Raw genomic sequence first — 22295 nt, forward strand, 5'->3', positions numbered from 1 at the left:
TCAGTCAAAAAGGTAATATCATGATTGGGTCACCTGAGTATTTTGATTGCAAATACTGTAGTTTAAGAAGAACTTAGTGTTTTAATTTTTAAAATTTTTTTGAAAGTCTATCAAGTAGCAGCTAAGTGCCCTGACTATATTGTCAGATACACATAGTTTTGCTCCCCAGCTCCACCATTTACTATATTTGTGACATTGGGCTAATTACAAAACCCTTGGTTTTCTCGTCTGTAAAATAGGGGTAATGGTTCCTACTGTAGGCTTGTGAAGATTAAATGATACAATAGTTAATATTTAATGAGTGTCTCTTTTGTATGGGCCTCTTAAATGCTCGCATGTTTTTCATTTTAATCTTAAAATAAACCTCTAAATTATGTGTTATTATTTCATGTTATAGGTGAGGAAACTGAAGCACAGAGAGATTAAGTGTCTTACCTGTGATATGTGCAATGCACTCTCCACAGTGCCTAGCACATAGAATTTACTGTATTAGCTCTTTTGTTGAAAGAGTAGCCATTTTGAAGTTAACAAATTTATTATCTTTTTAAATGACTGAACTCTGGCATAATATTCAAAGAATCTTCTGTGGTGTTTTTTTTCCTTTCCTTTTGTCTCCATAGCTCTTAGTGCTGGACAGGCATCTTTGTTTGGAAACAACCAACCTAAGATTGGAGGGCCTCTGGGTACAGGAGCCTTTGGGGCCCCTGGATTTAATACCACAACAGCTACTTTGGGCTTTGGAGGCCCCCAGGCCCCAGTAGGTAAGTAACAGTCAAGTTATTTTATTTTTTGTAAATACTTAGCTTGCTGACCTTTTTCCACCTACTCTGCCCTACCATTACCAAAGCACTATATATACATTTACATCATTAAACAATTATATGGTAGAGAAGGGATTATAATAGATCCTGGCCTCATTTCACTCCCAATTTCCCTGCTCCCAGACCTACTCTTCCAAAGAAACCACTTTTAATTCCTCTGTTATATTAAGACCATATTTCTGAATGGTGTGCTGATATTGCTGTTTTGCTTTATTTATGTTATAATTATCTTTTTTATTTTAAAGATATATTTTTCTTTATTTATCCCTCCCTCCCCCAGATGGTTCTCTTGTCTATCTGTTCATTGTTTGCTCGCCTTTTCCAAGAGGCACTGGGAATCCAACTTGGAACCTCCCACATGGGAGGCGAGTGCCCAACAGCCTGAGCCATATCCACTCCCTGTGGGCTGCGGCATCTGCTGGCTTGTGGCATCTGCTTGTTGCAGTGGGGGGCAGGGTCTACCTTGATTTTTGTGGTGTGGGCTGTGTCTACCTCATTTTCTGCAGCAAGGGCAGTGTCTAGCTCGTTGTGGTAGGGGCAGTGTCTGCTCTTATTCTTTTAGAAGGCATGGGTACCAGAACCTGGGACCTCCCATGTGGTAGGTGGGCACCCAACTGGTTGAGCCACATTTGCTTCCCTGCAATTATCTTTTTATGGTGGAAGCTCTGTCTTCTGTTTCTTTAAATAATAAAGTTAACACGGAAGATTTCATAATTAGACATACAAAACTAAAAACATCCTCACACACTTTCCTAGTGTTGGTTTGTAAAAGGGAGTTTTTTTTTTTAAGGTTTTATTTGTATTTATTTATTCCCCCCCATCCTTTGCTGCTTGCACTCACTGTCTGCTCTCGGGTCCATTTGGTGCATGTTCTTCTGTGTCTTTTCTTCTCATCTTCTCTTTAGAAGGCACTGGGAACCAATCCTGGAACCTTCTGACATGGGAGAGAGGCACTCAGTTGCTTGAGCCACCTCAGCTCCTGATTTGTTGTATTTCTCATTTTCTTTCCTCGGCCTCTTTTTTTGTTGTTTTGTGTCATCTTGTTGAGTCAGCTCTCCACATGGACCAGTCTCTGCCTGGGCCAGCTGTCCGTGTAGGCCAGCTCGCCTTCACCAGGAAACCCCAGGAACGGAACCCAGGCACCTTCCCCTATGGTAGACAGGAGCCCAATGGCTTGAGCCACATCCGCTTCCTGAGGGGATCTTTTATTATTTTGAGCAAACCCAGGTCGAGTGACCTCAACATGATAAATTATGGGATTAGATGATACAGGTTCGTAAGTTTTTTTCATATATAATTTGTTGTCAAATAGCAAACTTACCCAAATTTTCTTGAATCTCTGAATGGTTCTCAGAGTAAGATTATGCTTTTATTGTCTGGTACTGAGAACCAAAAGATATATTTTCCTTTATTTTTTTCGGTTGCCTACAGTCTTAGATTGGGAAACTTTCTGACCATAGGTGATTTATTTATATGCTCTTTAAACTGACAACTCTGCTGGGCTTCAAAAATCCTGGCAAATTTGCATTATTTTTTTTTTAAAGATTTATTTCTTTCTGTCCCCTTCCCGCCCCCTCATCCCCATTGTTTACTCTCTCATGTCCGTTCACTGTGGGTTCTTCTGTGTCTGCTTCCATTCTCGGTGGCTCCAGGAATCTGTGTCTCTCTTTTTGTTCTGTCATCATGCTGTGTCAGCTCTCTGTGTGTGCAGCACCACTCCTGGGCTGGCTGTACTTTTTTTTTGCGCCAGGTAGCTCTTCTTGTGGGGTGCATTCCTTGCTTGTGGGGCTCCCCTACACGGGGGACACCCCTGTGTGGCATGGCACTCCTTGTGCACGGCAGCACTGCATGTGAGCCAGCTCACCACATGGGCTAAGAGGCCCTGGGTTCAAACCCTGGACCTCCTGTATGGTAGGCGGATGCTTTATCAGTTGAGCCACATCTGCTTCCCAAATTTGCATTGTTTTCCTCAGATATCTATGTAAAGCATTTTAGTATTTAATGACTACATCAGATTTTTTTTTTTTAAGATTATTTCATTTATTTCTCCCCTCTGTTCCCCCTATTGCCTGCTCTCTCTGTCCATTCGCTGTGTGTTCTCTGTCTGCTTATATTCTGATTAGGCGGCTCCAGGAACTGATCCTGGGACCTTCTGGAGTAGGAGAGAGGTGATTACTCTCTTGGCGCCACCTCAGCTCCCCTATTCTGCTATGTCTTCTTATTTTCTCTCCTGTTTGTCTCTTGTTGGCATCATCTTGCTGCACCAGTTCTCTGCATTGGCTGGCACTCCTACATGGGGCGGCTTTCCTGCTTTGGGTTGTGTTGCCACACAGGGCAGCTCTCCTGCATGGGGCCACATTCCTGCATGGGCCGGCATCTACATAGACCAGCTTGCTCTCACCAGTAGGCCCTGGGCATTGAACCCTGGACCTCTTATATGGTAGACAGGAGCTCAACTGGTTGAGCTACATCGGTTTCCCACTACATCAGATTTAAAGAAAACTTAGTTTGACTAAGGTGTAACTGTCACTTTTTTTATTTAGCTACTGCTGACCACTGGGGTTTTTTTTTTGTTGCTGCTGCTCTTGTATTAGTAGTATTCTTCCTCATATAAGTTTTCAGATTCGTATGTGTTGGTTTAGTTTTATTCTTAAACATTTAAAAAGAAAAATGTTTTATCTCTAAAATGTTGCATGATTTGATGTCATTATTTTGGGAAGAGTTATTCAGTCAAGATAGAATCAAGATTTTTGTTTTTGCTGTGTACACTTTGTAAATCATGAATATAGTGTTGGTTTCTTTTTGTTTTAAAGATTTATTTTATTAATATTTATTAACCCACCCTCTCTCCTTGTTCGTACTCGCTGTCTACTATCTGTGTCTGTTTGTTGTGTGCTTGTCTTCTTTTTAGGAGGTAGTAAAAACTGAATCTGGGATTGTCCCATGTGGAAGGGAGGCTGCTAATTGCTTTAGCCACCTCTACTCTGGTGTCTGTTTGCTGAGTTCTCTGTGACTGATGACAAATATTTCATCTTATACTTTGAAAGAAAATTAGACTTACTAGGTGATCTTTTGTTCTTTTGATTTTTACTTAAATATAAGGTGAATATTAAATGTAAATAATAAATGCATAAGCATAACTTAGCCATTTTCATTTTTGTATGCTGTCTCCTTCCTCTGAATCTTTATTGTACATAATATTTTTTATTTTGGAATTTTCACTTATTAAATCAAAGATACTTCTGTATTTCCACAGAGAAACAATTGACATTTTATTTATTTTTTTAAACAAATCAATTTTATTGATACATTTTAATAAAAACATATCATTTATCCTGAGTGTACAATCAGTGATATTTGGTATAATTGCATAGTTGTGCATTCATCACTTCATTCATTATTAAAGGATTTTCATTATTTCAGTAATAATAATAATAAAAAACACACAAACAAGAAAATTCTTCACTTCTCAATGTCTCTGCTTCCCCTGCTATACATAGCTGTGGTTTTTGACTGTTCGTGCAGTTATTTATTTATTAAACATTTTTGAGGTATATTCACATACCATATGTTCTATACAAAGTTTGTAATAAATGTTTTTTTTAGATGTTAAAATGTCCTTTATTGTAAAATTGTAAAACAAATTGAAAAATAGATTGAAAGAAATTACAAATTTTAAAAGAGCATGCAAGACCACATTAGATTTAATACAATCAATTATAAAAAATAGCATAGCAACAAACATTTATAAATGTAAATAATCAAATATAATGGAAATTATGATTCTAATTTTTTATTATAGCTCTAAATATTGGACATAATACTCGCTAAGATTGAAATAAGTTATTGCATTAGGTTTTTTTTTTTTTTTAAAGATTTATTTATTTATTTAATTTCCCCCCCTCCCCTGGTTGTCTGTTCTTGGTGTCTATTTGCTGCGTCTTGTTTCTTTGTCCGCTTCTGTTGTCGTCAGCGGCAAGGGAAGTGTGGGCGGCGCCATTCCTGGGCAGGCTGCTCTTTCCTTTCACGCTGGGCGGCTTTTCCTCACGGGCGCACTCCTTGCGCGTGGGGCTTCCCCACGCGGGGGACACCCTTGCGTGGCACGGCACTCCTTGCGCGCATCAGCGCTGCGCATGGCCAGCTCCACATGGGTCAAGGAGGCCCAGGGTTTGAACCGCGGACCTCCCATATGGTAGACGGACGCCCTAACCACTGGGCCAAAGTCCGTTTCCCTGCATTAGGTATTTAATTTCCATTTAAGCCTTTAATTCTTTGTAGATAATCAGATTCCTCTTTGGGAATTCTTTTTTTTTTTTTTTTTTTAAGATTTATTTATTTCTTTCTCTTCCCTTCCCCCCCGACCCTGGTTATCTGTTCTCTGTGTCTATTTGCTACGTCTTCTTCTTTGTCCGTTTCTGTTGTTGTCAGTGGCACAGGAATCTGTGTTTCTTTTTGTTGCGTCACCTTTTTTTTTTTTTAAGATTTATTTATTTTATTTATTTAATTCCCCTCCCCTCCCCCGGTTGTCTGTTTTCTGTGTCTTTTTGCTGCGTCTTGTTTCTTTGTCCGCTTCTGTTGTCGTCAGCGGCACGGGAAGTGTGGGCGGCGCCATTCCTCAGCAGGCTGCTCCCTCCTTCGCGCTGGGCGGCTCTCCTTAACGGGTGCACTCCTTGCGTGTGGGGCTCCGCTACGCGGGGGCAGCCCTTTGTGGCACGGCACTCCTTGCGCGCATCAGCACTGCGCATGGGCCAGCTCCACACGGGTCAAGGAGGCCCGGGGCTCGAACCGCGGACCTCCCATATGGTAGACGGGCGCCCTAACCACTGGGCCAAAGTCCATTTCCCTGTTGCGTCATCTTGTTGTGTCTGTTCTCCGTGTGTGCGGCGCCATTTTTGGGCAGGCTGCACTTTCTTTCGTGTTGGGCGGCTCTCCTTATGGAGCGCACTCCTTGCGCGTGGGGCTCCCCTACGTGGGGGACACCCCTGCGTGGCTTAGCACTCCTTGCGCGCATCAGCACCTGCACATGGGCCAGCTCCACACCGGTCAAGGAGGCCCGGGGTTTGAACTGTGGACCTCCCATGTGGTAGATGAACGCCCTAACCACTGGGCCAAGTCCGCTTCCCTTTGGGAATTCTTCATATCTTATTGGAATGAATTATAGCAGGTAACTCATAATTTTATGAGGCAGAAAACTCAAAATCAATAATAGTCATGGTAAATCATTATTGGTCCAGATACACTATTTTAACTAAAGAGCATGAATAAGAAAGGGTTAAAGAAAAATGAAGTACCCGAAAATGTATCTCTTCTCCATCCCTCTCAGTTGAAAGCAAGTGTTTATTTTGTATGAAAAAAATTAGAGAATACTGATCATAGGAACAATTTGCCAGTTGCATTGAGTGATTATTGTTCATGTAGTATAATGTTCTTATTTTACATTTATCTGGTCCGCTCCAGTTCTTTTTTGGTTACTATTTGTATGAAATACCTTTTTTTTTTTTTAAGATTTATTTTATTTATTTCTCCTACCCTCCCCCCACCTCGTTGATTTGTGCTCGCTCTCTGTTCTCTATATGCATGGAATACCTTTTTCCAACTTCTCTCTTTTAACCTGGTTGTGTCCTTATATCTAAGGTGGGTGTCTACTGTAGATAGCATATAGACAGGTCATATTTTTTAATTCGTTCTATCAGTCTGTGTCTTTTGATTGGGGAGTTCAGTCCATTAACATTCAGTGTTATTATTGTAAAGGCATTATTACTTCATGCATTTTGTCCTTTGGCTCTGTGTTGTCATATCGTTCTATTGTCTGTCTACTTATCCTTTAGTTTACCCTTCCTAAAATCTTCATTTCTAAACTCTTCTCCAGATTTCTCACCCTTGTTTTTACCTTTCAGTCTGTAGCACCCCCTTTAGTATATCTTGCAAATCTGGTCTTTTGGTAACATATTCTGTCCATTTTTGTAAAGACTTTGAACTCACCCTCATTTTTGAAGGACAGCTTTGCTGCCTACAGAATTCTTGGCTGGCAGTTGTTCTCTTTCAGTACCTTAAATACATCATACCACTTTCTTGTCTCCTCCATGGTTTCTAATAAGAGATAAGCACTTAATCTTACTGAGTTTCCCTTGTATGTGATGTTTTGCTTTTCTCTTGCTGTTTTCAGAACCCTCTATCCCTGATATTTGTCATTCTGAATAGTAGGTATCTCGGAGTAGACCTACTTGGATTTCTTCTTTTGGAGGGTGTGTTGTCCTCGGATGTTGATATTTATGTCCTTCATAAAGGTTGGGAAATTTTTGGTTGTTATTTCCTCAGATGTTCTTTCTGCCCTTTCTTCATTCTCTTCTTCTAGGACACCAATAATGCGAATGTTTCATGTTACTATTCAATTCCCTGAGACCCTGTTCCATTTTTTCTGTTTCCTTCTCTCTGTGTTCTATCTTTTTCAGTTTAGAAGTTCAGTCTTCGAAAGCACTAATTCTGTCTTTAAGCAATTCAAATCTGCGCTTACTTGCCTCTGATGCATTTTTTAATCTCATCCATTGTCTTTTATTCCCATAAAGTCTGTTACTTTTCTTTGCAGTCTTTCAAAGTCTTTATGCTCTCCTAGTGTCATCTTAATATTTTGTTTGTTCCCTTGGGTGGGCCATCTCTTCCTATTTCCTAGTATGGCTTGTAATTTTTTGCTTATGTCTAGGCATCTGAATATGTTGGTAAATTTGCTCTGATGGCTAATTTCTCTCTCTTGCCTATTTTTTTCCCCCACAACTCTTCTTTGACATTTGGTTCAACTTAGTCTCAGTCTTTAAAATTGCCCAGCTTAAGTTTTCAAAAGCAGGCCAAGGACTCACTAGCGGAGCACAGATTTTCCCCCAGGGGTTGGATACAGGGAGGGAAAACAGTTTTTGTCCATGCAATTTCCAAACTGGCCAGCAGATGGCGCTACCCAGTGCCCCTTTCCACAGAGCTGTTTCAGTCTCAGCTTTCCTATGTTCCTGTGTTGTATCTTCAGACTGGAGATTCAGAGTGGGCTCTGTTGGTTGAATTCACTGAAGAAAAGTATCCTGCCTCCCCTCCCTTTTCCCTTGAAACAACTGAAAGCGAGGAAAATGTTTTTCCTTCTTAGTAGGCTGCAGTGAGTCATGTGTTTACCTCAACTTGATATCTTGGAGTTGGGGAGGGGAGCCCTTCCCAGCTGCCCCAGGGGCTTGGTAACTCAATATTTGTCTGTTAGGCTTCTTCATCTCTCTGTCCTTCACTCTCCTGGAAGTTGTGTAGCACTGTCTTACCTGCTGACCCCCAAAGTGGGTCCCTTGGGCAGCTTTTGGCTCTTTTTCTGTTGTTTCTGTGAGAGCATTAAGCTCTCCCTGGTAGTCCATCTTTATGTCCCCATAATCCCCATTTTATTTTTTTAATTACATTATCTACCATATTGATGTACCATAATTTTTTACAAGTATTATCTAAATGTTGGACATATAGGTTTTTTCCATGTCTTGACCATTATAGAAAATGTGCAGCGAACACCTATGAATGTTCCTTTATTTTGTTCATAGTTTAAGGCCTTAAGTTATATTTCCTTCCATTAAAATTGTGAGTACTTGTTCTGTCTACTGTCATATTTCCTTTAGAAGGATTAAGCCAGCTTATAATGTTACTAGATAGTGAGGTAGGTATAAAGTATTTTTTCAAATTTGTTTTAATTTATATTTCTTTCATTAGTGATGATAAACATTTTCTAGGTGAATTTTTATATGTATTGTCTGCTGTGAAATGTCTCTTTGTATTTTTGATCTATTGGGGTGATTTTCTTTATTCTCTTTCTCCTAGCCCCCCAATAATGTCATTGGGTGAGTCTGAACAGTTTGAAGATCACATCCCCAAAAAGAGTGATGTCTGAGTTCTCTCGAAGTAAATGCTCTGGGTCCTTGTGCTAACAATTGCGTTTTATTTTTCCTTTTTCTAAAAAGCTTTGACAGATCCAAATGCTTCTGCTGCACAGCAGGCTGTTCTTCAGCAACACCTCAATAGTCTCACATACTCACCTTTTGGAGACTCCCCTCTTTTCCGGAATCCCATGTCAGACCCTAAGAAGAAAGAAGAGGTAAAATTTCTTTTCAGAGAAGAAGAAACTTAAGTGTGCAGAATCTAATTTCTTACCTATATAGCATAAGAGACTGTGCAAAGCTTAGGTGTAAATTTTTTTTTTAAGACATATTATGGGAAAAAAAAGAAAAAACCCCACAAAACACATGCTTTTCACGAGGCCTGGAGATAAATTAATTTTTGCTGTACCTGGAAGGCAGGCAGCATGACAGTGAAATGAACATTGGACTGAAGGTCTGGACTGAAATTTTATAACAGAAATTATTCTCATTTTATAGTGAGGAAAGTAAGTGTTAGAGTAACTGACTTTCCTAAGATTATAATGCTCTCAAGTGGCAAGATGAGAATCTTAGCTCTTGATTTCTGTATGGCTTTGTATTAACCTCTTATGCTTTGGTGACAGAGAAGTGATCTTTTCTTCACTGGAATGGGGTAAAAAATATAGTCTTCGATCTTTGATCCTAGTTTTACCACTAAAATTTCTGACACCTTGGGCAAATCCTTCTGCTTCTCCAACTCACAATTTCCTCATCAATAAAATGGGAATAGCAATACTTTTCAATGTTGAGAATTAAATGATGTAATGCATACCTTGTTCACAATAAGTTGCTCAGTATAGAGAGATTGTCAGTCATTTATGTTACCTCATATCTTCCTCAGATGGCTCTTAAATTAACCCAGTGAGAAGCAAAACAAGAATATACAAGTACTTCTTAAAATTCTTGTAATTTTAAATTGTGATTAGATGAAAAATTATGTCATTCATGCAACATAATTTAGGTGCCTAGATACATGCTAGGCACTGTGTTCAGCTGAGGGTATAGGAGTCTAAGGGGACACATCAGATTGTAAGCTTTTAAGTTTGCTCTACCTCAGTATAATACCTGCAATAATAGAGGGAAGAGCCCATCAACTGATGAATGGATAAACAAAATATGATATATCCATAAATGGAATATCATTCATCCATAAAAAGAAATACAGTTCCAACACATGCTACAACATGGGTGGACCTTCTAACATTATGCTAAGTGAAAGAAGCAGACACAAAAGCCCACTTTTTAATTTTCTTTTTTATTGAAGTATATCATTCATATGAACACACATAAACAATAAGTGTATAGTAAAGATTGTGAATTTAGAAAATAAACATACATAGCATCACACAGGGGTCTCATACATCATTCCTCCACCAACTCTTTGCATTGGTGTGAAACATTTGTTATAAACTATGCTTAGAGCATTGTCAAAATACTACTACCAACTATATTCCTTATCTTACATTTGGTGTATTTTTCTCCCAACCCATACTATTTTTTTTAACGTATTTTTGTTACAGATACTGTGAACTTGGGAAACAATCATACAGATATGTAGATTTCCCATACAACTCCACACCCTGGTGTAACATTTGTTACAGGTTATGAGATAATATCATCAGCTTTTCTTTCCTTTTGAATTAAAGAAGTGTTTTCCTTTTTTTTTTTTTTTTTAGGAGGTAACAGGGATTTAACCCAGGACCTCAAACATGGGAAGCAGACACTCAACCACTCACCTACTTCTGCTTCCCTTGTTTTCCTTTTTGTTGTAACATAACTACAACTCAAATTTCCCATTTTAATCACTTTCAAGATATCAGTATTTCTTGAAGTATGAGATTTTTGGCTTAATTAAAAATATTTTATATGACTTGGAACTGTTTTGGAATCATTTTCTTAATAGGAATACAAATATTGTCATTCTTATTTTAGGAAGAAAAACTACTGTAGGCTGTGTTCTCTTTTGTAGGTGAAGAGAATGGGCAGGTAATTAATATATCATCATGGGACATTTACAAACACTTTTCAAATGCTGTATCTCAGCTGCATTTTAAAACAAGTCAGACTAATCATTTGCTGTGGGGACTAGAGATGAGTAAAAATCAGTTATAGAGAAATATGTGCCATGAGCCATCACATACATAAAAACTTAGGTGTTGGTATTCTAGCTTTATGGTTCCTGAGGCTTCAAGAGTTCCCTAATATGTTAGTGGCAAAACTAAGGTTTAAACTTTGGTGTTGTGATTGCAAGACCAATATTATGCATTTGGATTAAACTAAAACTTTCATTTATACTTTTCTTTTGTTTTTCAGAGATTGAAACCAACAAATCCAGCAGCCCAGAAGGCTCTCACTACACCCACTCATTATAAACTGACACCCCGCCCTGCCACCAGAGTTCGACCAAAGGCCTTACAAACGACAGGCACAGCCAAGTCACATCTCTTTGATGGTCTGGATGATGATGAACCATCCCTAGCCAATGGAGCATTCATGCCCAAGTTAGTTTATTAGTTTTGTTAACATATATTAAATATAAGATACTGATATAAAAGTATATATTTATTTATGTGTATTGCACATATAATGCAGTTCACTTTTCTTTTAATTTGAAAACATCACAGAGAAAAATACAAATGACAGGAATAACCATAGTTAACATAAAAATATGGTAATGAATTTGTTTCTGGTGTTACATATGCATGCGTTTTTGTTTTGTTTTGTTTTTGAGAATTAGTACTTAAATAATCTTAAGTAGATTTTTTTTTCTTACAACTCAAAATGTTCAAGTAGATTAAGAAAAATCTATATTTTTAGTACCCACATAAGAGTTATATACAGATCTTACAGAGTCAATAATAAAATAATTCCATAGTAGTAAAAGTTATAGGTTAGTGTGTAGAAGAGTTGTTGATAAACATAGAAAAACACCTGTAAATCATGCATGAAAGTAAATATGCCCTAGAATGTTAATATATGCATGGGGGAGTGGGGGGCACATAAACAATTAGCTCTTTCGGCCTTCTTTCTGTGCTGCCACAAATGGTGCGCATGAATGTCCTGGCTGATGCTCACAAGAGCATCAGCAGTGTGGAGAAGAGAGGCAAATGCCAGGTTCTTATCGGGCCATGCTCCAAAGTCATCGTCAGGTTTCTAACTGTGATGAAGAAGCATGGTTACATTGGCAAATTTGAAATGATTGATGATCACAGAGCTGGGAAATTGTTGTGAACCTCGCAGGGAGATTAAACAAGTGTGGTGTGATTAGTCCCAGATTTGATGTGCAACTGAAAGATCTAGAAAAATAGAATAATCTGCTCCCATCCTGTCAGTTTGGTTTCATTGTATTGATGACCTCAGCTGGCATCACAGACTACAAGGAAGCAAGGCAAAAACACACAGGGGGAATAATCCTGGGATTCTTTTTCTAGGGATGTAAAACATACATACAAATAAAATGCCTCCATGGACCAAAAAAAAACACAAAACACCAACTATTAACTGTTATCACCAGGAGATAGAATTTCAAAGTATTTCATTTCAGGGTTATTTTGTTTGAGTGATTAATAGATTCATAAACATATTTTTAAACAGCAAACACTTTTCTGACCAGAAGAAAGATAAGTTCTGTGGATTTTAAAAAACAATTATTTTCTTTCCTTAAAAATATTTTGGCCTGTCTCTTCACCAAAGGTGGAAGTCCAATTTTATACATTTCTTAAAATATTTGTCATTGGATTATTTTGAAGGCAGAGACTGTGTATTATTCATGTCTGCATCCCCAACATTTAGCTCAGTACTTGGCACACAGTTCAATTATCAGATCAGTAGCTATTAGGGCAATTTACCAGTTTTCCCTAGGATTTGCACATGTGTTATATAAGTAGAAAGGACTGTGGTTGGGAGGTAAACATTCTGCTATTAATATTGTATCCTCTTCCCTTCTACTTCTATGGTGTTGCTCTTATTAATCTTATTTAATGTATAGCAAGCATTTTACATAGTTGCTCTCTTTGTCCTTGATTTGCTTTCTTAACTTGGCTTACAGGACCCTACACTTGACTAGTTTTCCTTTTCCTACCTCTCTCTTCACTCTTACTCGGTCTCCTTTGCTGGTTTCTCCTACTCTTCCTTCCAGCCTCTTAAAATGGTGCTGCTTCTGGGCTCAGTTGGTGATATTTTCTTTTTATGTACTCATTTCTAAGCTGACCTAATTTAGTTTCAGTGGTTTTTAAATATCATCTGTAGGCTAATGATTTCCAAGTTTTTTATCTTCAGCCTATACCTCCATCTCCAGATGCACATATCCAACCCTATCCTACATCTGCACGTGGATGTTTAATTTAATTTCAAAATTAACATGTCCAAACTGAACTGGTTTTCTACCCCACTCAAGCCTGTTAAACCCACAACCTTTTATATCTCAGTTGATGGCAATTCCATGTTGAGGTCACAAACTTTGGAATTATCCTTGACTGTTCTCTCACATCCTCCTTCCAAGCCATTAGCATATCCTGTTGGTTCTACGCACCACCTTCGCTGTTACTACCCTGAACCAGACTGCCATTCCCTCTTGCCTGGGTTACTGCAGTAGCTTCCTAACTGATCTTTCTGCTTTCACCCTTGCCCCTTTGAAGGCTATTCTGAATGTAGCTACCACAGTGATCCTTTTGGAGCATAAATCACATCTTGTCACTCATCTGCCCATATTCTGGCCTTCAAGACCCTAGAAGGTCTGGCCTTCCTTTATCTGTCTGAGCACATCTACTACTCTCCGTTGCTTGCTTCACTCTAATTTTACTTCCCCTTTGCTGCTGTTTGGACAGGACGGACATTCCTATTGCCTTTGGGTCTTTGCCCTGATTGTTCCTTTTGTTTGGAACACTTTCCCCTAAATATCCTAATGGCTAACCCACTCACTTTATTTACTCAAATGATACCTTAATGAAGACTACCCTGACAACCCTACTTAAAATTGCTCCCATCCTTTCTCTTGCTAGCACCACTCCACCTTATTATCATCCTTTTTCTTTTTTCCATAGCGTTTTTCACCTTCCAGTATATGATGTAATTTGCTTATTTTTTATTTCTGGTTTTGTTTTGTCTGTTTTCTCCCTCTAGAACTTAAGTTCATATCACACGGGTCTTTGTGTTAAGTGCTCAGATCAGGTTTTTTGTTGTTTGTTTTGTGTGTGTGTGTGTTTTACTGGTCATCTTTCATTCTCAGTTAGCATATGAAAGGATTCCCCAAGGATTCTGTTTCTCAAGGAGGGTCCAGGGCAGAGGTGACCACAGTCAGGAATGTGGAGTGCATCCACACTGGTTTGGACAAATGAATGGATCTTAGGAGGTCTAAAAGGAGATAAATAATAATACAGAGACTCTCCCAACTTCTTTAACCACTCATGGGAGGGAGGGGTTAGAGATAGAGATCATATAGACTAAGAACAAGAAGGGTGGGGACTATAAAGATCTTTCCAGTTTCTGCCATCAGCTTTCCGTTAATTGAATTGTTAACATTTAGAGTTCAATATTAGCTGTGAAAATGTTTCATATGTCCATTAAGTACACTCTTCTGCAGTGTAATTCCAGATTCAAGAATCTGCAATTTTTAACCCATAGTTTGTCCAAGGTCAGTGAAGTCAGAGTACCCATGAACTACAAGATATTTTGGGAGAACAGATGTGGCTCAAGTTATTGAACACCTTCTTCCCATGTGGGAGATCGCAGGTTCCATTCGTGGTGCCTCCTGAAAATAAAAATGTAAACCGCAAGCAAACAAATGAAAAGACCAGAAGCGGACTTGGCCCAGTGGTTAGGGTGTCCCGTCTACCACATGGAAGGTCCGTGGTTCAAACTCCGGGCCTCCTTGACCCGTGTGGGGCTGGCCCACGCTCAGTGCTAATGCGTGCAAGGAGTGCTGTGCCATGCAGGGGTTTCCCCACATAGGGGAGCCCCACGCGCAAGGAGCGCACCCCATAAGGAGAGCCATCCAGCATGAAAGAAAGTGCAGCCTGCCCAGCAATGGCGCCGCACACACAGAGAGCTGATAAAACAACACACGTGGAGAGCTGACACAACAAGATGATGCAACAACAGCAACAAAAAAAAGAAACACAGATTCCTGTGCCGCTGACAACAACAGAAGTGGACCAAAAAAAAAAAAAGAACACGCAGCAAATAGACACAGAGAACAGACAACTGGGGTGGGGGGGAGGAGGGGAGAGAAATAAAAAAATAAATCTTAAAAAAAAAAAAAAAAGACCAACTCAGGGGAGCCAGTGTGTCTCAGTAGTTGAGTACCAATTTCCCACACACAAGTCCCAGGTTCAACCCCTGGCCTGGAACCTCAAAAAAAAAATTTTTTTTTTTGGCAGCAAATACTAAAAGAAAAATACCTTATTAGAACTGTCTATTGGGTATCAGGTAAAAGGCACCAGATAACCACAGGGTCGCAGTGTGAAGTTATTTACCTGATGTTTACTCTTTAGAAAAGTTTAACAACATCCAGAGGCCCCTCAAAACTAAAGGAAAGAGCTCATGCCACCATTCACTTTCTGAACTAAACTTTGGACTACCACAATGTGGCTTTGTAAATAGCTACCATATTATATCACAGATGATAAAGGATTCTTTTTTTGTTTTGTTTTATTTTAAAGATTTATTTTTCATTTATTTCTCTCCCCTTCCCTACCCTCCCCTGCCCCAGTTGTCTGCTCTCTGTGTCCAGTCGCTGTGTGTTCTGCTGTGTCCACTTATATTCTTGTTAGCGGCACTGGGAATCTGTGTCTCTTTTTGTTGCATTATCTTGCTGCACAGCTCTCCGTGTGTGTGGCGCCACTCCTGGGCAGGCTCAACTTGTTTTGCACTGGGCAGCTCTCCTTACGGGGCACACTCCTTGGCTTGGGGCTCCCCTACTTGGGGGACACCCCTGCATGGCATGGCACTCCTTGCATGCATCAGCACTGCCTGTGGGCCAGCTTGTCATATGGGTCAGGATGCCCTGGGTTTGAACCCTGGACCTCCCATGTGGTAGATAGATGCTCTGTCCGTTGAGCCAAATCCGCTTCCCAATAAAGGATTCTTTAACAAAAGACTTCATAATTATGACCAGTACTAGTACTCTGTTTACTCTGAAAGAAGAATTAATTTGGTAGATGTACAAGTGTGAGAACCATGTCAGTGCTGTGTCTTTTTCTTTTTCTTTTTTCTGAATCTTTTTTTTTTTGTCTTTATTTTTTTAATATTACACTAAAAAAATATGAGGTCCCATATACTCCCCACCCTCCTCACCTCCCTCCTCCCCCCATAGCAATAATCTCCTCCATCATCATGAGACATTCATTGCATTTGGTGAATACGTCTCTGAGCACTGCTGCACTTCATGGTCAATGGTCCACATTATAGCCCACACTCTCCCACGTTCCATCCAGTAGGCCATGGGAGGACATACAGTGTCCAGTAACTGTCCCTGCAACATCACCCAGGACAACTCCAAGTCCCGATAACGCCTCACCATGTCTTTTTCTACTTGCCTTTTCATACTAGTCAAAGGAAATTTACTATAGACCAAGCAAGTAAATGAATTTCTTTATTCTGCATGACAAAATTTGGAAATACTCTTTAATATCTACAATCATTCCTTCATTCAACAAACATTGATCACAAAAGTATACTGTGGGGAAACGGACTTTGGCCCAGTGGTTAGGGCGTCCGTCTACCATATGGGAGGTCCCCGGTTCAAGCCCCCGGCCTCCTTGACCCGTGTGGAGCTGGCCCATGCGCAGAGCTGATGCGCGCAAGGAGTGCTGTGCTACACAGGGGTGTCCCCCGCGTAGGGGAGCCCACGCGCAAGGAGTGCACCCATAAGGAGAGCCGCCCAGCGCAAAGGAGGGAGCAGCCTGCCGAGGAATGGCGCCGCCCACACTTCCGTGCCGCTGACGACAACAGAAGCGGACAAAGAAACAAGACGCAGCAAAAAAAGACACAGAAAACAGACAACCGGGGGAGGGCAGGGGAATTAAATAAAATAAAAAAAATAAAAAAAAAAAAGAAAAAAAGAAAAAAAAAGTATACTGTGATGGGCACTGGGAATATTTCTGTGGATAAGAAAGGTCCCTCTGTCATTGAATACTTAATCTAAGGAGAAAGAGAGGTATTGACAAAGCAATCTCAATTGTGACAAGTAATTCAAAGGAGTAGAGCTTGCCATTAAACAAGAGACTAACAGGACAACAATCAAGAGAAGTTTCTCTGAGGATACATTTTAAACTGAAACTTCATAGTTAATTAGTATAATAGTTCATAAACTGAAGAGGAATAAGAGCTTTCAGGCTGAGGAAATATTTTGATATGTCCCTAGTATTAAATTTGCATGTTTTTTTTTTCAAATGGTCGTGATTTTATTTCCTAGTGTTCTTTTCAATACTCCTCTCAAACAGGCTCAAATTGACTGAATTGTATTCTAACATGGATTCCCCAAATTAATTTTTCTATACTTTCAGTTGTTTTCTTTTTTTTTAATCAATTTTATTGATACATATTGCGTACAATCCACAGTGTACAATCAGTGGTATTTGGTACATTCACATAGCTGTGCATTCATGACTTCAGTCATGATTAGAGTATTTTCATTATTCCAATAATAGTAAGAAACAAAAAACAGATTAAAAACAAACAAAAAAACTCTGCCCCTTAATAAAAAAGAGATATTGAAAGTGTTCTTTGACTTTTTAGGTCTGCTTTTTGTCCATATCTCATTTGATAGTTCTGATCCCACTACTCTTTGCTTTTGCGTGATAACTTCCTTGATTATGGGAATACCTGTGTAAAACTTTGTACAGGATTTTTGCCTTCTATGTTTTATGAGTTAGATTGGCCCAAATGTTACTGTATTTTTTATCTTTTTATTTTTTATTTGTTTTCTGCTCTCTGTATCCATTCGCTATGTAGTCTTCTGTGTCTGCTTCTGTTCTTGTCAGCAGCACCTGGAATCTGTGTCTCATTTTGTTGCGTCATCTTGCTGTGTTGGCTCTCTGTGTGTGCGGTGCCATTCCTGGACAGGCTGCACTTTTTTTGCGCTGGGCGGCTGTCCTTATGGGGCGCAGTCCTTGCGTGTGGGACTCCCCTACATGGGGGACACCCAGCGTGGCACAGCACTCCTTGCATGCATCAGCGCTGCGCATGTGCCAGCTCATCACACGGATCAGGAGGCCCTGGGTTTGAACCTTGGACCTCCCATGTGGTAGGCGGACAGCCTATCCATTGAGCCAAATCTCCTTCCCACCAAATGTTTCTTTCTTATAAGGTCTCAGTGACCTTATCTGGTTTGGATATAAAGGTTATGCTAACCTAATTAAACCAGTTAGGGAGTATTTCTTATTGCTGTTTTCTGAAAAAGATAGTGTATTTTTTTTTCCCATTAAATGTTTGGTCCTAGGGAACAGGTTTAGGAACAAGCACTATTGATTTCTCCCCCTCCCCCCCCTTTTTTTTTTGTTTGTTTGTTTGTTACCGGGGTTGGGGATTGAACCTGGAACCTCATATGTGGGAAGATGACACTCAACCACTGAGCCACATAGGCTCCCCTAAGTTAGTTTTTTCGTTTGCTTGTTGTTTGTTTTTTGCTTTCAGGAGGCACTGGGAACCAAAGCCAGGACCTCCCCCTGTGGGACGCACTCAACTGCTTAAGCCACATCTGTTCCCATTATTGATTCTTCCCTCCCTCCCCAGATGGCTTCCTCCTCTGTTTACTTGTTGTTTGCACTCATTGTCTGTCTGTTTTTTCTTTAGGAGGCACTGGGAACCCAGGACCTCCCATGTGGGAGGAAGATGCTTAACTGCTTGAGCCATACCTGTTCCCTGCTTGTTCTGTTGTTTTTGCTCATTATCTGTTCCTTATTTTGTTCATTGTCTTGCTCCTTGTTTTTGCTTCTTGTCTGATTGTTGTTTGTTTTTTGTTTGTCTTCTTTAGAAGGCATCAGGAACCAAACCCAGGACCTCCCATGTAGGAACTAGAAGCTCAACTGTTTGAGTCATATCCGCTCCCCCAACAGTTGATCTTTGTTACTACAATTCAGTTGTTGAGAAATATACAAACTTATGAAAGTAATCTAGCTATAATTGTGTAGCCTAGTTTGTCCATCAAGTTTTTAAGTGGAGGTTGGTCAAATCATTTCTGCTATGTAGACCCGGATCTTCTATTTGAAGCTTGTATACTACAGGAGATTCGTCACTGAGTTTGTGTATGCACCCTCAAGTTCTTTTTAAACTCATTTCTTTCTCATCTTCACTTTTTTCTCATCGTCTCATTTGTTCCATAAATAGATTCAACTATTTTTTCAAGCCTGCAAACTAAGTTCTATAGAGAAAAAGTCTTAGATCCTGACTGGCCTCCCCCCACCCCCCTCCAAAAAAAAGAAAGAATGAAAAAGTTTAAAGGAGAGAAGATATGTACAGAAATAATTGAAATGTGTTGAGTGAACTAAGTCTCTGGATAAACTGCTTGGGGTTTCAGAGAAGGATGAGTATTTTCAAGGTGGATTCCTTACTTTAATTTCAGTGAGCTTAGCTTTATTTTTCCAAACACAAAAGTTCAATAAATTTGAATCCTTCTGTTCTTGTTACACATCTGTAGGAAAATTGTTTGATGGAACTTGTTAGGTCACTTTTAGGTATGCCATTTGTTGAACAAGAAAGTCCCTTTGGACTCCAGTTTTTTAAGATGTCTGTGATATAACTATGCATGTCTGATTTTTTTTTTTTCATATATTTATAGGAAGAGTATTAAGAAGTTGGTTTTGAAGAACCTTAACAATAGCAATCTCTTTTCTCCTGTTAATCGTGATGCAGAAGATCTAGCTTCACCATCTGATTATCCAGAAAATGGAGAGAGGTAAATAAAGTCTCTTTTGGTACTCCTGGTAATGTCCTCTTCTCGTTTTGAAAAGATTCCTAGCTTACAATTTATTCTTTGTATGAAAATTTGAGTTAAGAATTTGGTGAATGTTATATAGAAGTATAAAAAGTAAACACATGCCAAGAAATTAAATCATCATTTCCTTCTTGAATAGTTTAGACCTCAGTATTAGTGAGTTCTTCTGATTCCATTTTGCAGAACTAGTTTGATATCCTTCTATGTTGTTTTGGGTAGGTTCACATGCATTTGACACCTTGTATTCCTTAAAAATAAGGGATATTTTGTTTATTATGGTTATTAAAGCATTGGTTTCTGTAATGAAACGAAAACAATCAGCATACAAGATTATAAAGGAAGAAGTGAAAGTGTCCCCACTTATCCGTAATTGTTTGGGATGTATTTTCTACTTTGAAAATTTGTTTATAAATATATACTTATGGATATATATATGTAGAGATCTGTGAATAGTGTGATAGTCTGTACCTGCTGTTTTCCTTTTATTATAAATGCCTTTCCATATTGGTATGCATATCTCTATCTCCTTTTTTAATGATGCATATTAATCCACCTTGTGAATATAAGGCAATTGAAAGAGTTCTCTATTAGTGGACAATTAGATTATATAGTGTGTCCCTATTGAAAAACTTGCCTTATTGAAAATCCTTGTATATACTACATCTTTGCACTCCAATTTTTTTTCCCCTTTGGATAAAATCCTAGTTTGAATTTTTCATTAACAAGACATTTTCAGGTTTTTTTAATCTTGAAAGTCACTACAAGTCATTACATAGAATTGCTTAGAATAGTGCCAGGCACTTATTAAGGGCTCAGTAAAGAATTGGCTGCTGTTGTCATTACTATTACTGCAGGAGGCTAAGATATCTTTTGTTTCTTTTTTTCCTTTACAGATTTAGTTTCTTGAGCAAATCTATTGATGAGAACCATCAGCAGGATGGAGATGATGATTCTCTTGTGTCACGTTTTTATACTAACCCTATTGCCAAACCCATCCCTCAAACCCCAGAAAGTGCTGGAAATAAGCACAACAGCAGTAATAGTGTGGATGATACCATTGTTGCATTAAACATGCGTGTTGCCTTGCGAAATGGGCTGGAAGGAAGTAGTGAAGAGACCTCTTTCCATGATGAGTCACTGCAGGATGATCGAGAAGTAGAAAATAATAATTACCACATGCACCCAGCAGGTGAGATTCAAATTGGTATATGGTTACCTTCTTACCAGTCACTTAAGATGTGTTATTGTGACAGATTTTCAATTTAGTGAAATTTAGCTAATGGAACTTTTAAATGTTTTTTTATTGAATTTTCACTTATGCTTGAGTTTGTTGCTAATTCACATACTTTCTGCACTTTGGGGAGTAGTTAAAAATTTATGTCAGTAATTATCTTGGGGGAAGCAGATGTGGCTCAAGTGATAAGACCTCCCCTCCTATATGGGAGGACCTGGGTTTGATCCCTGGGACCTCCCGGTGAAAAAGAAGAAGAGAGCGTGTGCCTGCACAAGAAAACCAGTGCCTGCATAACGAGCCAAGTGCCCGCGTGATGAGCTAGGTGCCTGCGTGGTTAACCGAGTGCCCATTTGGTGAGCCGAGTGCCTGCAAGGCAAGCCGAGTGCCCACGGGGTGAGTTGGTTGCCCATGTGAGTGCCCATGTGGTGAGCTGTGTGCCCGCGTGGGTGCCCGTTTGGTGAGCTAGTGCCTATGCAAGGAGTCATGCAGCAAGATGATGATGAAACAAAAGAGAGACAAAGGGGAGAGTCAAAGTGAAGCGCAGCAGAAACCAGGAACTGAGGTGGCGCAGTTGACATGGAACCTCTCTCCACATCAGAGGTCCCCAGGATCGAATCCCTCTGAATCCTAGAGGAGAAAGATGAAAAGACAAAAAAGAGAAATAGATACAGAAGATCACAGAATGGACACAGACAGAAAAAACAGCAGGGAGGGGAACGGGAAGGGGAAAAAATAAACAAGTAAATCTTTCAAAAACATAAATAATTATCTCAGTATAGTTTAAAGAGCTCAGATCTTTAAGGGTTCAAATCTTGACCTAACTTTTTTTTTTTAAGATTTATTTATTTATTCCCCCGTTGTCTGCACTCTTTGTCCATTCGCTGTGTGTTCTGTGTCTGCTTATATATTCATTAGGCAGCTCTGGGAACCAGTCCTGGGACCTTCCAGAAGTGGGAGAGAAGTAATCACTCTCTTGCACCACCTCAGCTCCCTGTTTTGCTTCGTCGTCTTATTTTGTCTTCTCTGTGTCTCTTGTCACATCATCTTGCTGCACCATCTCTCCACGTCGGCCGATACTCCTGTGTGAGCGGCAATACCGCGTGGGCCAAGACTCTGCATGGGCCAACTCGCCATGTGGGCCAATTTGCTCTCACCAGGAAGCTGTGGGCATCAAACCCTGGTCCTCCTATATGGTAGACAGGAGCCCAACTACTTGAGCCCATCTCTCCCAACCTAGCTTTTTGTAATCTTAGACTGCTTATTAGTTTTTTCATTGAAATGGGAGTGATAGCTATTTCTTGTCATAAAGGGTATTAATACATGAATTAGGCAATTACTACTATAGTTATGTGAGTTTCTGAATTCTATATATTTTTTTT

At 39.6% G+C, this 22295-nt stretch overlaps 1 protein-coding gene across 4 annotated transcripts in view; it reads left to right on the plus strand.

Moving 5' to 3' along the window:
* NUP98 (nucleoporin 98 and 96 precursor) overlaps positions 1-22295 on the plus strand; it is a 139118-nt gene that overhangs the window by 53936 nt on the left and 62887 nt on the right. For all 4 annotated transcript variants that reach the window (XM_058305836.2, XM_058305835.2, XM_058305838.2 and 1 more), the window contains exons 12-16: positions 621-761; positions 8795-8928; positions 11063-11250; positions 19527-19643; positions 20576-20871. In XM_058305836.2, the coding sequence (XP_058161819.1) occupies positions 621-761; positions 8795-8928; positions 11063-11250; positions 19527-19643; positions 20576-20871 (876 nt within the window). The remainder of the gene's footprint in view (positions 1-620; positions 762-8794; positions 8929-11062; positions 11251-19526; positions 19644-20575; positions 20872-22295) is intronic.

The sequence above is a fragment of the Dasypus novemcinctus genome, chromosome 10, assembly GCF_030445035.2.
Source record: "Dasypus novemcinctus isolate mDasNov1 chromosome 10, mDasNov1.1.hap2, whole genome shotgun sequence".
NCBI classification, from domain to species: Eukaryota; Metazoa; Chordata; class Mammalia; order Cingulata; family Dasypodidae; genus Dasypus; species Dasypus novemcinctus.